We start from the raw sequence: 18,571 nt of genomic DNA on the forward strand, positions 1-18,571 counted from the left end.
TGTGCAGTGGGTGTGACTTGGCAGTTAGCTTAAAATGACTGTGCTTGTGGATTCAGGGTCCCAGATGATGTTTAATCACGGGTGCTTCCTCCTTCTGAAGTTCACACATCACTTTGATTCACATTTTTGATGGAAAATACTCCTTCCCTAAAGCTCCCTCAGTTGGTGATGAATACCTGATGCAGAAATATTAACATTTGAAAATCCCAGCTCAACCTCAACCTCACCTCAGCTTTACCTTTGCTTTCCATACCTGTGTAGATTCAATGACTTAAAATATCTCGTGTACAAGCATTGAAAGGTAGTGCTATATTTCTAGATTTCATATCTGTAGTCATATCTGTAAATGATTTACAACAGATGCACATAGACACATGTGAAAAAAATTCTTTATTAATTTCTCACATTTCATTACAAAATGTATGTTGCAAACAACTTGAATAACCTACTTGTGGTTTTTTTTGTTTTTTTGTTTTTGTTTTGTTTTTAAACCCTTGGCTTCAAGGACTCAGGGTCTCCCTATCTTTTATGAAGTATTGGGAAACACTGATACTGGAGTCAATAGGTTATCATTTTGCTATTTATTTTCTTCTCTCAAGCTCTGAAAAAAATGTCCTCTGTATAAATTAAACAACAACAAAAAATGTTGTAAATTCTATGTCATTACAGTCAACAGAATTATAATAATGCATCCAAAATGTGTGGCCACAAAATATCAGGTATATGTTTGAAAAAGAAAAAAATGACATTCTAGCCTTGTTAAAAGGATAATGGTCCCATATTTTTATTAACAGGTTAGCAAAACAAAATCCAATGGATTACAATATTTACATGTTATTTGAAAAATAAAGTAGTGATAAAAGCATGTCACAATTATTTTCTTTTTTTTTTCCTTTTTCTTTCTTTTTTTGTTTGTTTTTTGGTAACCATTACAAACACCCAATCCAGGTATGGAACTGTTTAATACATTTGAAATGAGGCCAATTAAAAACAAATATAGACACAAAATGAATCTTTGTCTGGATAGTTCACACTTTCCCCATTTTCTGGTTTCCACATGATGGCCCCCATCCCTTAAAAAAATTAAATTAAAACAAACATCCTACAAATAAAAATTCTTAACAGTAAGAAAATAAAAGAAGAACATGCTTTTCAAGTAAGCACTTATTCCACAAACGCAACATCTTTCCATGGATTTTATTTGAAGCTGTGTGGGACACTGTCATCTCAGCAATTCCCCTTCCCTTTCTTCCCTCCCACCCTCCCACAACCCTTCCAAGTAAAAAAAAAAAAAAAAAAACAAAACATGAAAACCAAAGGACTCACACGTGCACACATGCACACACACACTCATACACGCACACACACATCCAAGCACACACACACACGGGCTTCTAAAACCTAGGCTTCAAGAAAAGTTCTTTTCTATTTTTTGGAACGAAACCCTTTGTTCACAATCAGAACATATTATAAATGTAGGCTTAGATTTAGTCTAAGCTGCTCCCTCCTGAAAAAGCTGACATGGGGGACAGAGCAGCTGGCAGCTAGATTAAAAAAAAAAAAAGAAAGAAAGAAAGAAAGTAGTTCTCCAGGCTCCTTGTAGGATACGTTATTTCTTGTCCACTCTCACCAAAGGGATGGGATTCTAGTACATCCCCTCGTCCCCTAAATAAATGAAAACCCCCCACAAAACACAATGCCAGCAGAAACAAAACACAGATTTTAAAATCACACACAAAAGCCAGCCAATCCTAACAGAAATTATTTATGAGACGGATAATGCGTGAATTTGACAGGCAACAAAAGGGTGAGGAGGACCTCCTCATCTGGCCCACAAGCTGCATAGCTGTGCCGAAAGTTTGGTTCTTTAGTTAAATTAAAAAAAAAAAAAAAAGAAAGTTAACTTCTTTGTTATTTCCATGTTTAAAATAAAAACATTCCTATTCACAAAAAACTAAATCTCCCTTGCCCCGAAATTAAAACAACAGTAACAACACACACACGAAAAACAATTCGTATGAAAAACTGAATTGTGCTGTGTTTGTAACACTCAAATTGATAGAAAATAAACATGTGGCAAACAAAACTCCACAATCACCTTAAAATTAGCTCACATGAATCTACCAAATTCTAAATTATAGTTGAACACTAATAAACAGCTTACCTGGAATAAAGGATGACAATTCACAAACAGTTATCTAATAATTAAAGTCTGTTTCTTTTTTTTGTTTTGTTTTTTACTAAAATAATTAAAAAAATCACAGTATTTTAAGAAATAAAACCCACATGGGGATTTTAAGCACAATTTGTGTTCCTTTCTTTAAAACTCTTTTTTTTTTCTCCATTCACCATCTTGCCCAGCAGTTCTCTCTACATTTAACCACAACGACGACAGGTAGTACTGACAAATGCAGAGAGTTCCCTTGGTTAAGTTTGAGGTACTAGGAAACAGGTGACTGTTTTATGCAAAGCAGTTTTTTTTTTTTGTTTTCTGTTTTTTGTTTTTTGTTTTTTTTTCCCAAAGCGGCTGCAGTTAGGTCTTGAAAAAGCTTAAGGTATTAAAACTAGAAAAACGCACCAAAAGTTGTGCGTCAAAAAGTTGCTCCCCAATGAGAAGTCTTCTACCGTCATGGAGCTTCTGTTTCCACATACTGTCCAAGACCACCACAGGGTGCACCGTACCCTTGGGAGGTGCTTCCATATTCCGCAACAAATGAAACTTCCATGATGAAGATCCGGAAGAAAAGATGTAGTGATGGAAAAGGAGCCACATATTCCAACCATTTAAATAACTTTAATTTACATACTCACTCACACAGGTACCAGTGCTTTGAAAATAGATTGTTCAGTCCTAAAAAGCAGCTTTGTTCTGTCTTCTCTTTTCTGTCCCTCCCTTCTCAGCCCAAGCCAGCCCTCCCACTTTTTCATCACTGTTCAAGTAAGGTTTGATTAAGAATTTCACCAAACGCTCATTCTTTTTTGGCCTCTGCATTCTCCAGAAGAGATTTGTCGGCAGTTACTACACAGATGGCTACTGTTTCATTCTTTAGGGAAAAGTCTATCCCAATGGCCTCGTCATCTTCCTTTTCCTCTATGGAGGGCATTTTAACACTGTTCTCCATGATCTCTTTTGGGTGGATTTCTTCTCTGCTCACCTGCTTGGTGTCATTCAATGCCCTGGAAAAACATTTATCGAAGAGACAGATGAGTATAGTATATATATTTCTCTTTTTAAACAAAAAATAATAAAAACCCTCGAGTGTCTTTATTTTCCTGATCCTCAAAAAGCCTTGGGGTTTCCTTTGAACAAATGCCATGGGTGTATGACAAAATACCAAGTGATGCATCCCTGCTATGTTTTGCTTAAGTCACATATTTCTGTATCTTAAAGATTTGAACTTACAGAAGTATCCATTATTATACTATATATTGATTATCCCATGTTTTCTTTCTAGATAAGCGTAATCATTTTATGTCACTTCCTCTACTGGGTCATAAGTGGTAACAGCAAGAATTGTCTTATGCTCAGAGTCATCGGCTGAACCCAGAAGCTTGGAGATTGGTTATATTTATTAAGTCTAAAAGAGTAACTCAGGTACTAAAGATTTATTTGTCAGGTCCCGAAACAAATCACGAAAACAAACTAAAAGCAAAAACCTGAAGATGGAACCCATGTCTCGGGAAGCTTGGTTATATTCTCTGAGGTCTAGACCCTTGAGGCTTCAGGGACCAAGCTTCAGGCTTCATATCACCATACAAGCCATGTTTCCTCCTGAAAAGACCATATCCTAGGTTCTCTCTGCATCTGGTGGACTAACGTGCCTTGTTGAGGGGCTGATTTTATGTTCAGGGATCTCATAAGTATTTTACAAGTATGCTCTCACCTACCTGGGAGGCAGGCAGAAGCTGGCTCTGTCCCCGAGGCAGTACATGGGAATGTTCAGGGCCACTCAGGGAATGATCAGTCAGAGAGGCAGGAACAGAAGCCAGATCTTTTGACCTCGATTCACGTTCTATTATAGAATGTCACGCTAATGAAGACTAAAGGGATATTGGCTGGAGAAAACACTATACTTCTGCACACGGGCTTGAGCAGGACTGATCATTCATAAAGACGATTTTTTTCCCTATTTGACTTGCGGCTGGGTGACCATTTTAAAAAACAACAGAAAAGGAGAAACTTGGTTCCTCACCATTGCCTCTCCTCCCACGGCCCAGAAATGTGACACAGAGGGGTGTACATACTGTCAGGGGAACCAAAACAAGAGCCCCTCCCTCCCTCCCTACCTCTTGCTTTGGACAAAGGCATCCTTGAAGTGGCCCAACTTACATGCCGTGTCTCAGCACATGTCTTTCCCACTCAGAGCCCTGTGAAAACGCCCGTCCACAAAATTCACATGGAAAACGCTTCTCAGTGTTAAGAGCAGCCCCGTGGTCAGAAAATCTCATCAGCTCTGCAAAGAGAAAGCAGAAGTGTTACCTGTGTGCTGTGGGAATCAGCAGAATAGGTAAGTCAGCATTCATTAGGATACCCTCTCTCCTACCTTCACTGATAAAGCCATGTGGTGAAAGCAATTTCCAGATTCCTTACTTTTTCTTAGGTTTCCCCCTTAGGGCATTCCTTGAATAGCATTCGAGAACTGTTTCTGGTTCTTGGGCCCCAAGACCTCATTTCGCCTCACCTCCCCAATGCTTCTATCACAAAATCTGGGTCTTTCTTGACTGAAGAGCCCCTTGCCCGAGATTCCAAAGGAATCTGAGCATTATTTTTTCCGATTTATTCTCTCCCTTGTGTGATGATTTATATCAGTGCCTCGCAGGCTAGCATCTATTCATTTCCTTTTTGACACAGGTTTATCTTTGTTCACTGAAAAGAACATAGGCTACTGAAAGCCCTGGACCAGGTTATGTGTTGTGGACCTCAGGGTTTCTACTTGTTCCAAGTAAGGCTGAAGGCTCATGACTTGTGGTCATCCATCATAGATATTATAATCAATACCTTACAGGGCGGTTATGTGCACTGAATGAGATCTGCAAGCGAAGCGTCTACCATGAACATTTATCTGGATGAGTGGGAACCAGTATGTGAACACATGTCCCCTGCTATTGAGAGATCCTGGCCAGCTGCCTGGCACCTACCCCTCAATTGGTGGTATTCATGAATACGGGGATATGCAGACATTTCTGGACGGTCTGTTGTAAACATCAAATATTGACTTAGTTGTTTTGTTTCCTCCATGGTACTAGGCACATGGTAGAAGTCTGATAAATGTGGATTGGCTGTTTAACTGTTTTCAGGCCACGTCTCCTGGCAAACTCAAAGATAAGAGATTATATGGCCATTGTGTTAGCCCGAGTTCCTAGCCCATATGTGTTTCATTATACCACAGAGGGCCAAGTCTTCATGTAGGTAATAAACAGCAGGACCTTGCCAGTTCTGCAGCCGTGTTGCAAAGTGAGGGCATCGCACAGGGAAGTGTTGATCATCTTTACACTCTGATCACTCTGGTCCACACATACAAGACATTACAGGAACATGCCTCCTGGTTGAAATGCCCCATCTAATAAGATTCTCAGGACGATGTTAACAGGATGGGGGGCTCTGTGATGCCTTAATCTTCAGCACAAACAGCTATGTGACTGGGGCCAGTTTTAACAAAAGATGAAACATTTTCTCACAAATTAAGAAGATCACCACACAAGCCATTAAAAATAATTGCACAGACTATCTTCCTTGATTCTTTTCATTGGAAATGAGACAGCACCATCTGCTCTGCGCATTAATTCCTTAGCAGGGATTATCTTGGGCAAGAAATCAACAGAATGCCTTCCTGACTCCTCCCCAACTGCATAATGAGAGGGGGGTGGGGAGGATTCTGCTTGGGTTAATTTTGATTTCTTCATGCCTGGATTCTTCTCTTTCAAATCTTCCCTGAGCTTCCTAGGCAGGACCTGCAGCGTGTCCATATTCAGTCCGGCACTTGCATTTAGAAAGGAGGTAGGGAGTGGGGTGGCTGCGAGGCTGTGAACCCCCTAAACTGAGGGTGTCTGATAAAAGTCTAAATTGCCAACAAGAGGAATAATGTTCCTGGTACACTTGTTTCTTTACCCTTAATCTGTAAATAGGAAACCAGTCATCTGTCCTTTCCAATGGCACATACTAAGTTCCATCCTCAAAGGAGGAGGCCACTGGGCACTGGCCACACTTCCAAGAGCTCTCCACCAGCCTGAGAGCTGCACGCAAGCCACCTCCTGCCCTCTGCTCCTAGAAGCTGGGATGTCTAGCAGAAACACCCGAGGCTATTGCGTGTATTTCTTTTTCCTGCCAAGAATACACCTAGATGGTGGAAAGTTGATTCTTGGTCTATTCAAAGGAGAGATGGGACAAAGGAGGCTGCTCTTTCAAGGATCGGCGAGGGGGAAGGGAAGGTTTAGGCTTGTAATTCCCATTAATGTGACTGGAAGTTACTCATGTAAATCCCCCACCCTCTGAGAGGAATACGTGCTTCTCCACCCTGAGGGCTTTTTTTTCCCCCATGTGGTAAAGCTCATGAATGTGGACACTATACTTTTTCCAGTGAGAAGAGGAGACCCTGAAGTTCTTTCCAGCCAAACCACTCCAGTGTAATGCCACAGTGCCAAGTAAAAGGGGGCTGCCAAGTAGGGTAAAATAAGGAGGTCTGCCTGGTATACCACACACATCTCAAACACCATCTTTTAAATTCGAGTTTTCTTTCTTTCCTTCTCTTTTTTATAAGGAGTCATAGGGGAGCAGAAGCCTAGAAGGGTATTTTGCCTTTATAATGCTTATAACCTTTGAAATCACATATGCTCAGCTTTAGAGATTAAAAAGCCATAATAATATCCAATGAGAAATAGTTTATTTCCAGAGGAGAAAAGGCAAGGCCACAGAGGATCATGAAGAAAAAGGAGTCTTTCTGTCAAAAGTATCCTCTCCCAGAAAACTCCGGTAACAGTGCAGAGATGTTAAGAAATCATTGTAAAGAACATACTCATGAAATGGTTTGAAAAAGAAAAAAAAAAAGCCATGCTTCTCCGATCACAACCGTTTTCCTTGTAAGAAATGGATACAGCCTCTACTAATAAAAGTAATAACTTTATAAGAACAATCAACCTACATGGTAAGGATGTTTTATTTGTCCATGTATTTTTCAGGTTAATACAGGCACAGGGTTTTTGAAAGGGTAGTGTACCTTGGCTGTCATTTCCTGCTGACTGTCTTGGTCACGGGTTCAAGAGCCAAACTGGGGCCCCCTTCGCAAACCCATAGTCTTTAGCCCTGGCATCATGGTAGGAGGGTGAGTGCAAGTCAGGAAAAGGAACAGGGAACACCTTGGAGGGAAGTAGCCCACCAATAGGCTTCCTTAATGTTTGCAGACAGAACAAGCAGAAAACACAAAGAAATTCTGCAAAACTGCTCCTTACAGCAAGGTCCCAAGGGCCACTGAATCCACAGATTTCAGGGTCAGGTCCCCTTCAGTGAAGATTACACTACTCGAAGCACTGGGAAAGTGGTGTGCAGGGTAAGAAGAGGGCTTGCCTTTGGAGCCAGAAGATGTAAATTTGAATTGAATTTGGTCTCCAGGGTTTATATTTTTTGTTGTTGTTTGTTTGTTTGTTTTGTTTTTTACTTTGAACATGCTCTTAAATTTCCTGGGTCCTTATTTTCCCATTTGTGAAATCACAAAAATAACACCTACATTGCAGGCTTATCATTTATTAGGTGATTGCTATATTCTAGGAACTGGGTGAAGGTCTTGTGTGTTATCTCATTTAATCTTTACAACAACCCATGGAACCACACCCTGGATAGCCAAAGAAATCTTAAACAAACAGAACGAAGTTGGAGGCACCACCCTACCTGACTTCAAAGTTGACTACAAAACTATAGTAATCAAAACAGCATGGTACTGGCATAAAAAACAGATACACAGACCAACAGAACAGAATAGAGAGCCCAGAAATAAATCCACACATTCACGGTCCATCGGTTTTCAACAAAGGTGCCAAGAACACATAATGGGGAAAGGGCAGTCTCTTCAATAAATGGTATTGGAACAGGTGGATATCCACATGCAGAAGAATGAAATTAGATCCTTATCTCACACCAGATACAAAAATCGTCTCAAAATGAATTAAAAACTTGAATATAAGACCTAAAACTATAAAACTACTAGACAAAAACAAAGGGGAAAAGCTCCATGACATTGGTCTGGGCAATGATTTTTTGGATATGACCTCAAAAGCATGGGCAACAAAAGCAAAAACAGATAAACAGAATTACATCAAACTAAACAGCTTCTGCACAGCCAAGGAAACAATCAACACAGTAACAGACAACCTATGGAATGAGTGAAAATATTTGCAAACCATACATTTGATAAGGAATTAATACCCATGCTGTATTAGAAAATCAAGCAACTCAATAGAAAATCATCTGATTAAAAAATGGCAAAGGATCTGAGTAGACATTTCTCAAAAGAAGACACACAAATGGCCAGCAGGCATATGAAAAAATGTTCAACATCACTAATCATCAGGGAAATGCAAATTAAACCACAATGAGCTATCACTTCACACCTGTTACGAGGCTATTATCAAAAAGAGTGAAGATAACATGCTAGAGAGAATGTGGAGATAAGCGAACTCCTGTTGCATTGTTGGTGGGACTGCAAATTAGTACACCCATTATGGAAACAGCGTGGAGGTTCCTCAATCAGTTAAAAGTAGAACTACCACATTGATCTAGCAATCCCACTCCTAGGTATATCCAAAGGAAATGAAAGCAGGATATTGAAGAAATATCTGCACTCTCACGTTCACTGCAGGGTTATTCATAATAACCAAGGTAAGTAATCAAGCTAGGTGTCCATCAATAAATGAATGGATAAAGAAAATGTGGTATATACACACATGAAATACTATTGACCATTAAAAAATATGAAATCCTGTCATTTGTGACAACGTAGATAAACTTGTAGAACATTACATTAAGTGAAATGAGACAGGCACAGAGAGGCAGGCACAAATACTGCATGATCTCACTTATATGGGGAATCTAGAAAAGTCAAAGTCATACAAGCAGATAGTAGAATGGTGGTTACCAGGGGCTCGGGGTTTGGGGAGATATTGTTCAAAGGATACAAAATTTCAGTCAGATAGGAAAAATAAGCTCAAGAGATCTATTGTACAACACAGTGACTACATTTAATAACAACATATTGTATACCTGACAATTGCTAAGAGAGTAGATTTTAAGTGTTCTCACCATAAAAAATGACAAGTATGTGAGGTAATGCATATGTTAATTAGCTTGATTTAATTTTCCACAATGTATATGTATTTTGAAACATGTTGTACATCATAAATATATACAATTTTTATTAAAATAATTTTAAAAAGTAAATTTTAAAAGTCCAAAATCTGAAGTTTTAAAGTTAAAAAAAATCTTTACAACAATCTTAGGAGGGAGGTGATATTATTCTCATTATTATGATTGTGATTATTTCACAGATGATGAATGTACAAGGAAATACAATAATTTACCCCAAGCCATCTAGACAGTAAGTAGCAGAACTGGAAACCAAATTCAAGCAGGCTAAATGTACAGTCCTCTCTAGTCATGAGATTAAAGAAAAATGTTATATAAAAACGACCAGCACTGAGGCTAGCACATAATGATGCTCAGTAATGGCAACTAGTACTATTCTCATCTCTGGGTCAATATCTGCAATGTTGATTTCTGATGTTTATGTTATCCACGTGCTTCTGATAAATCTGCAATAACTAAAGTAACATATCTCAACCTATATTCTTGTATGTATAGTCTGGGGTTTTTCACAATATTCTATGTTGAACAATATAGAAAACCAACTCTGAATCACATAAATGTATATCCACAACTAAATATACTTTTGAAAACTTTTTCATTTTGAAATAATTATAGACTCACAGGAAGTTAGAAAAATAGTACCAAAGTCCCACAAAACCTTCCCCAGTGTATTCTGTAAATACAGTTGAATGAAAGAGGTGGTCTCCCTTTCTCTCTCTTTACAAAGCAAGTCAGAGCACAAAGGGGGTTAAGAAAAGGGCCACGCAGAGGGACATCAGGGGGTAGGGGCTCAAGTTCTTTGCACCACCCTCCCCTACAGTTCCAGCAGTGTGTGCCCCAGCAGCAATTTTAAATATGCATTCAACTGGAAGTTCATTCTCATTCCTCTAGAGCTCTACAGTGTCATCCATCTTGCTGTCTGCTTGTCCTTATTCTGAAGATTCCCTAGATACCAGTTTTCCTTATTAAAAACAAATCACTGCCATCTATTTTTCAACAAACATATATCTATAATTAGGGAGAAAATGTCTGTTTTCCTTGGCGTTTCTATAGCTGGTAATAGTTTACAAAGACACAGCTCTTGATGTGTTTCCTAAGTCAGTCTGTTCTGCTACTTAACTAAGAAGGATCATTCCTTCTGTTACTCCTACAACAACCTCCTGCCTCCCTTCTGTCTCACTACGGACATGCCAGATGCCATCTGGGATTGGGAGGGCAGGATGAGACTAACCTCTGTCTTCAGCCTTGCTGTTCATTTCTTCTTCCTTGTCCTCATCATCGCTGCTGGAGCTCTCCATTTTCTCCTTCATCTGTTCCAGCTGATCCAAGTTAACCCGTCCAACCAGCTCAAAGTTACGGCTTACCTGAAAAAGGCCCAAACAAATGATGGAATAATAAACCGCAGACCAAATGGGGTTCTCCCTGATGGAGAGATCTTTCTAACATCATTTTCCTGTGACTGTGGTTTTGCAACCAGGACCAAACAACTCCGGGGCCTAAGAGGTCTTTTTCTTCGTTTTGACTCTTTTGGAGATGGAGCTGCCCTTTGCTCCCACATTCCATCATTTTCACCGCAACTTTTGTACACTGGACCTTCATTACCAAACTTGTGAAGAAACATGAGCTATAGTACACAGGAGACCAAAAGTAAAATGAAGGCTAGAGTATAGAGAGTAAATATCCAAAACACTTTTTTTTTTGTAGTTGAATTCAAAGGTGTAACTCTCATAACAACCCAAGTTTCAAATACTTCTGCAGGTGAAGAAGTTCTGCAAGCATGCCGACCACTAGCAATGAGACACAATACAACCTTCTTTGCCACGATCCCATCAACCAGGGTGTTGCAGGCTGTCCCAGCTTAGGCCAGATGACAGCCATCTGATCCTTAACTCTAGTTTAAATGGAAGATAGTATTATTACTATTAGTGTTACTACTGTTTTTGAAGCTGACCACAGCCTATGTATCAAGGCTGGGATTATCTGAGAAAAACCTAGATGACTAACCCCTAAAAGCCCTTTAAAAGTGTTAACTACGGCTGGTTTTTATTTATGTAAAATGTGGTCAGAATAATGTGGGAATCCAAGCTTTCTTCAAAGTATCATTGGAGGGAAACAAAAATCTACACTAAGAAAAGTCTTTAATGATTTTTCCATTTTGGGTTCTCAGATCAATGGCAGCACAAAATTTACCTTCATCATGAATCGATTTTCAGAACCTCTCCAGTTGAATGCATAGAATGATCAGGCATGACAAGCTGGTGCAGGGCTAAAGTCAAAAAATTGCCATGGGCTACGCCTTCTATGTAAGGTGTTATGCTCCCCTTGTTGGAGGCCTGGGGAGGGGACATACAAGATGAATGAGACCTGGTTCTGGCCTCCAGAGGCTCACAGTTGAGTTGAAGAGGGAAGACAGACATCATTAATTAGATTCCGAGGCCGACTTCCCTAGCTGCCACAGTAGGGCACAGCTAGATGATGAGGACACAGCTAGATGATGAGGACACAGGAGAGGAAAGAGATAATTTACAAGACAATTCCAAAATAGTCTCTGGGACCAGACTGGAACAAAGATTTGCTGAATGCCACCAATTCCATGTGCCTGGCAGATGGGAACATCATTATCGACTGTGACAAATGTAAAGAGCCTCAGCGTACCAGGCCTTAGACACTGAGACTGAATACTGTCCCAACAACATCCTGTAAGAGATAGGTAGCATTCAGGAGGAGAAGAACTCAGGGAAAAACCTCTTTTAAAACAGGAGAAGCAATACACTGATCTATCTATAACAATGAAATCCATGAAATTAGTTAACTTTGAAAACAACTCAACATGGGGGTGGACAAGACGCGACAACAATGCCAACGCTAAGCAAGCAGGGAAGGCAACTTCTTGTTTTTCTCAATTAAAAAAGCTATAAAAATTAAGGGACTAAGGCAAGAGGAGAAAGAGGTCAATTCCGAATCCTGATTTCTCTTTCTTCCCCTCTAAGTCCACAGTAACGGTTTCCAAAGGACTTTTGCTTGTAGCACCTTACTAACTAGGGCTTTAACATTTTCATTGATTTCCTTTTATGACATAAGAGCAAAAAGGGATAGCACAAGAAAATGCTCTTTGAAGTCAGACAGACCTGAGTTCAAGTTTAGGATTTGCCATTAACCACTAGATTCTGGATAAATCACTCAGTATATGTCCTTGATATCTTCATTTGTAAAAGGAGGTCAGCATAGTGCTTGAGACACAACAGTCCCCCAAAATGTAATTTCCTTCCCCTTTCTGGGAATGTGAGCCTTTTCTAGTTTTGGCTCTTGGGAATGCTTACAACAAGCATTGTAAATGCATATTTACGAAGTTATGTTTAGCCACAAAGTCTACATTTTAGCCAAATAGCATTCATGATAAATATTTGAATAAAAAGTTTTCTGGCTTGCTAGTTTTTCAGGAAAAGTGGGCAAGGTTCCAATTTGCCTAATTTTTAAACATATTTGAAGAGAAGTATTTTTAAGTGACTAGCACATAAAAGGCAGCCTTTCCTGGGCCACTTTCTCCTGCACTTCTCACCATTAGGAATCAGGGAAACTATAAATATGTGTAAAGGACATGAGGGGTGGGCTGTCACCAGGAAACAAAAACAATGAAACCAAGGAGACCAAAGAAGAATCCTCAAACATCTGCTTTAATCCAGTTGTTTTAATTCATTCATTCATTCATTCATCAAGGATTCCTGGAGGGCTGGCTTGCTGTGTGCCAGCCTCTGGGGTCCACACTGGAACCCCTGCTTCCTTTGGAGCTCTTGGTGACAGAAGGAGATCTGTCACCAAACCAAATGTTATTTTTTTCCCCCTCATTCTGGGTTTTTTTGAAGACTGTATTTGTCCATTTTCCCAGCACCATCATCCCTTCACTGGAAAACTGTTAACATTTTAAATTCTGCATGATTTTAAAATAGTACATGACATTTTCACAGTATGATGTTCATCCCAGGCTAACCCAGGATTTATTTGGTCCTGAAGATTTCTAAAATCTTTGCTAGGCAATTAAAAGATTCAAAAATGAGAACTAAAATTTTTGCTATGTAATTAGAAGATTTTAAAATAAAAACTCTTTATTGTTTTGGGTTATGACGGTATTTGAAATCCCCAAGCCATCTATCCAAATATTAATCCTAACACAAAAGGAAGACTCTTTTCCGCATTCCTGAGCCCATTATCATCTTTTACCTGGATTACTGCCAGCTCCTTCCCCTCCCATGTTGGTCTCCTAGCACCTACTCTTGTCCCTTCTTGTACCTGATTCTTTAGTGTGGTCAAAGCAATCTTTAACAAAATGTAAATCTCTTCATGTCAGTCTCTGCTTGCCCTGAGGATGAAATACACATTTCTTAACTGTCGTTTACATGGCGGGCTCTCATGTTATTCTGGCCCATCTTCTCCAGGCTCCCCCTTGCTCCCACCACCCTGAACTTACTGAGGTCCTGGAATATGGCAGGCCCTCGAGGAGTCTATGCCTCCACCATCTCACCTGTCTGAAACTCTCTCATGCCTGCTGGCTTCATGTGTTGAGTCCTTAATCTCCTAGCCCTGCTTCTGTCACTTCTTCTGGGAGACCTTCCCTAAACTCCTCCTGTGTTTGACATCCTTGCTCCATGTGTTCACAGCATTCTGCACCCCGCCTTCAAGAGCTCACCCCATTCAGTAATGAATTGTTTATGGCCTGCCCCTCCCCAGTCCAACTACAAACTATGAGGACAGACTTGCTGTGAGTCTTACTTACAGCTGAACCCCCACTGGCCAGCACAGTGTCTAGATTAAGAGAGGGTGTTATTCTCACCTCCTGGCTACCGGATATCTTCATTTTCATTTAAAATAGTTTCTTTTATATAAACATTCACAAAAAATTTATGAAAATAAGAAAAACTCATTTAAAGTCCAACTACCTATACATAATAACTGTTAATGAATTAAAGTAGTTCTGTATTCCTGTTCTCTGTCTGTAGATTATTTACATTGCTGTTATCATTTTAAAACAAACAAGTGTATATCCAACTTTTTCATGCCTGGCATAGTGTACACATCATTCTCTGAATAAACATAATTTTTAATCACTGCATAGCATTTCATCAAGTAGGCATATGATAGTTTACTTGACTATTCATTCCCATATGAATTTACGGTAGATGATTTCTGGCTTTTCACTATTAAAAATGTTTGTTACAAAAAGTAATAAACCTTATTGTATTTAAGCCTTTCTTTCATGCTTAGTTTTAATTTTATAGGCTAAATTTCCAGATGTGAAATTACAGGGTCAAAGTCAAAGGGTATAGACTTTATAAAAGTTCCCATATATTTTGAACTGATTACACTACTTTTTGGGCCCGGAGATTGGTGGGTATTTGAATAACTCCTTGATGATGCAGATGACATATTGAGAGAAACACACTTGTTTCCTCTAAAGATGAGAAGCAGTTTATTATCATTTCCCCAAAGGCCCACAACAAAGGGAGAAGGAGCAAGCTTAAGAGTTTGAGATTTAGAACCCGGCTCCTTCCAGGCTCTTTCTGCAGGCAAAAGAAGCCGTATATGTTCTTGAAGGGTGGATTGTTCAGATACATAATAATTCAGACTAGAAACCTATATGCAGATCTTTATTCCTGTGAAAGCTATCTGTGAATGCCCATTCACTCAAGGTCCCCTGTGAAGGCCACTAACCCAGAGTTTGGTGAAGTCATCTGTCTAATGAGAATGTGAGATGAGGGCTGGCTGCGGTGGCTCACACCTGTAATGCCAGCACTTTGGGAGGCTGAGATGAGTCGATCACTTGAGGTCAGGAGTTTGAGACCAGCCTGGCCAACATGGTGAAACCCCGTCTCTACTAAAAATACAAAAATTAGCCAGGTGTGGTGACGGGTACCTGTAATCCCAGCTACTTGGGAGGCTGAGGCAGGAGAATTGCTTAAACCTGGGAAGTGGAGGTTGCAGTGAGCCAAGATCATGCCACTGCACTCCAGCCTGGGTGACAGAGCAAGACTCCGTCCCAAAAAAATAAATAAATAAATAAAAATAAAAGTGAGATGAGGTGTCAAATGTTTTATCCTTTAACAATGAAGTGAGGACACTGCAAAACCACTTCCACACTTGTCTATTTGTTGGCTTTTAACTATTCAGTAAAATGGTTTAGATCTGGTCTTAGCATGTATTTCCATACTTCTGGCATATTCTAAGGTGATAATAATTATATGTGATTTACAAATATTATCAAGTTGAATATGCATTTTCATATTGTACTAGGATAGCAAACCCAGTCTGATAGAAGACTGATATGAATGTGCTTGCTAATGATAGAATGGAACTGGAACCCTTGTCTTCAGATTACATTGCAGGCATCAAATAGGACAGATTGAGATTGAGAAAGTCCACTTAATGTTTCCAGAATTTTTAACTCTAAGGTTGCCCCTCTTACTTAACATTTGTAGCTTCAAAAAGAGGCACCCAACCAGGATGCTCATATTACCTAATACTGCATGCTGATGTTAAAAAGAATGTGCAGTGCTGTGAAGATTTTGAATGACTTATAACACAGGCTGGTAAACTTTTTGTGTAAAGGGCCAGATAAGTAAATATTTTTAGGCTTTCTGGACTCTATAGTCTTTGTTACAACTATTCAACTGCTGTTGTAGCTCAGAAGCAACCATAAACAATAAGTCAATGGATGACCATGGCTGTATTCCAATAAAGCTTTATTTAGGGAAAGTGAAATCTGAATTTCATATTTCACATTACAATTTTTTTGATACTTTTTCAATCACTAAAACATGTCAAGACCATCCTTAGAGAGTGGACCATATAAAAAAGGAGGTGGACTAGATTTGGTCCATGCACCATAGTTTGCCAACCCCTAACGTACCAAGTGGTCTACTCAACAGACAGATCTTCTTTGTCTGTCCTTAAAAATCAGAATGGGAATGAGGGAAAGAAAACAGTGGGACAAAGATTCAGCAAAGTATTGTCTCTACGATTTCTTACAGCAAGATGGTCAAAAGTGCAGGTAAAAAAATCTTGAATTCTCAGATAAGAGCACCTCAATTAGAGTTCTTGTAAAAGCTTCAAGGAAGGATATTCAAAGTTTGTCCATACAGTCCCAAATGGTAGAATGTCTGTTTTCCATGGCTGAATAATATTCCATTGTGTGTTTATGTACCACTTTTTAAAAAATTCATCCATCAATGGATAGTTAGGCTGCTTCCATGTCTTGGCTATTCTATTGTGAATACTGTTGCAGGGAACATGGGAGTGCAGTAGCTCTTTGAGACACTGATTTTGTTTCCTTTAGTTAAATATCCAGAAGTGGGATTGCTGTATCATATGGTAGTTCTATCTTTAATTTTCTGAGGAGCTTTCATGCTGTTTTCTCTAATGGCTCTCCCAATTTACATTCCTATCAACAGTGCACAAGGGTTCCCCTTTTCTTCACATATATCAAACCATCACATTGTACACCTTACATATATACAATTTCATTTATCAATTATACCTCAATAAAGCTGGAGGGGGGAAAGAAAGAAAAGATATTCAGCCAAACAAACCAGTTAGGCAGTATTGAAGTTCTATGGAACCTGAGCCATGAAACTATATTTGTTGTGCACTGTGCTCCTCTCCAATTTTAAAACTACCTCTTATCAAGCAAGTAACATGCTGAATTGTGCTTCTTTGTTTAAACTTGTCTCACCTAGTTGCTTATAAACTCTTCCAGGGTAGCAACCATTTCTTACTTAGCTTTATAGGCTCAGTGCAGAGTCATACACTTGACACACAATAAATGCTATTTGAATTTACCAGTAACATGAAAACCCATGAGAGATCATAAGGTATAAAGACTTCATAATATTGCCATAAGATCAACCTATAGAATAGGAGAAAATTTTTACAATCTACCCATCTGACAAAGGGTTAATATCCAGAATCTACAAAGAACTTAAACAAATTTACAAGAAAAAATCAAACAACCCCATCAAAAAGTGGGCAAAGGATATGAACAGACACTTCTCAAAAGAAGACATTTATGCAGCCAACAGACACATGAAAAAATGCTCATCATCACTGGCCATCAGAGAAATGCAAATCAAAACCACAATGAGATACCATCTCACACCAGTTAGAATGGCGATCATTAAAAAGTCAGGAAACAACAGGTGCTGGAGAGGTTGTGGAGAAATAGGAACACTTTTACACTGTTGGTGGGACTGTAAACTAGTTCAACCATTGTGGAAGACTGTGGTGATTCCTCAAGGATCCAGAACTAGAAATACCATTTGACCCACCCATCCCATTACTGGGTATATACCCAAAGGATTACAAACCATGCTGCTATAAAGACACATGCACACGTATGTTTATTGTGGCACTATTCACAACAGCAAAGACTTGGAACCAACCCAAATGTCCATCAATGATAGACTGGATTAAGAAAATGTGGCACATATACACCATGGAATACTATGCAGCCATAAAAAAGGATGAGTTCATGTCCTTTGTAGGGACATGGATGAAGCTGGAAACCATCATTCTGAGCAAACTATCACAAGGACAGAAAACCAAACACTGCATGTTCTCACTCATAGGTGGAAATTGAACAATGAGAACACTTGGACACAGGGTGGGGAACATCACACACTGGGGCCTGTCATGGGGTGGGGGTAGGGGGAAGGGATAGCATTAGGAGATATACCTAATGTAAATGACGAGTTAATGGGTGCAGCACACCAACATGGCACATGCATACCTATGTGACAAACCTGCACGTTGTGCACATGTACCCTAGAACTTAAAGTATAATAATAATAATAAAATGGCCATAAGATTTGCATCCCATGAAATAAAGTTGCTTGTTAATGAGAGAATAAAAGTAGGCACTTTCTAAATGATTTTGTTTCAATACTTACCAAATAACTATTGTGCTAAAAATGCCCCCAGTAGTTTTTACGTGTATCACTTATCCCTTACGACCATTGTGCAGTAAATGTGTTGCCTTCTATATTTGTAGATGAAGATCACAAAACAGGTAAGTGATGAAGCCAGGATTAGTTAGGACTCAGATCTCCAGATGACACAGCTCAAGCTTTTCCCATTATAATGCAAATCATCTGCAGAAATGCAAAATTACTCACAAAATATGTCAAAACTACCATGGCTATACTGGCTGAACACAGGAATGAGAAAGAAAAA

General features: G+C 39.3%; 1 protein-coding gene across 13 annotated transcripts in view; it reads right to left on the reverse strand.

Moving 5' to 3' along the window:
- Window positions 1–369: 369 nt before the first annotated feature.
- The window catches only part of ZNF462 (zinc finger protein 462), a 153,610-nt gene continuing 135,408 nt past the window's right edge, over window positions 370–18,571 (reverse strand). For 11 of the 13 annotated variants that reach the window (XM_016961387.4, XM_054658929.2, XM_054658931.2 and 8 more), the window contains 3 exons: window positions 10,584–10,716; window positions 4,331–4,454; window positions 370–3,177 (listed from right to left, as the gene is read on the reverse strand). In XM_016961387.4, coding sequence (XP_016816876.3) covers window positions 2,970–3,177; window positions 4,331–4,454; window positions 10,584–10,716 — 465 coding nt within the window. In that variant the 3' untranslated portion in view covers window positions 370–2,969. Of the gene's footprint in view, window positions 3,178–4,287; window positions 4,455–10,583; window positions 18,490–18,571 lie in introns of those variants that run through there. The other 2 variants (XM_054658932.1, XM_054658933.2) reach the window with 2 other exon arrangements.

The sequence above is a fragment of the Pan troglodytes genome, chromosome 11, assembly GCF_028858775.2.
Source record: "Pan troglodytes isolate AG18354 chromosome 11, NHGRI_mPanTro3-v2.0_pri, whole genome shotgun sequence".
Taxonomy (NCBI): Eukaryota; Metazoa; Chordata; class Mammalia; order Primates; family Hominidae; genus Pan; species Pan troglodytes.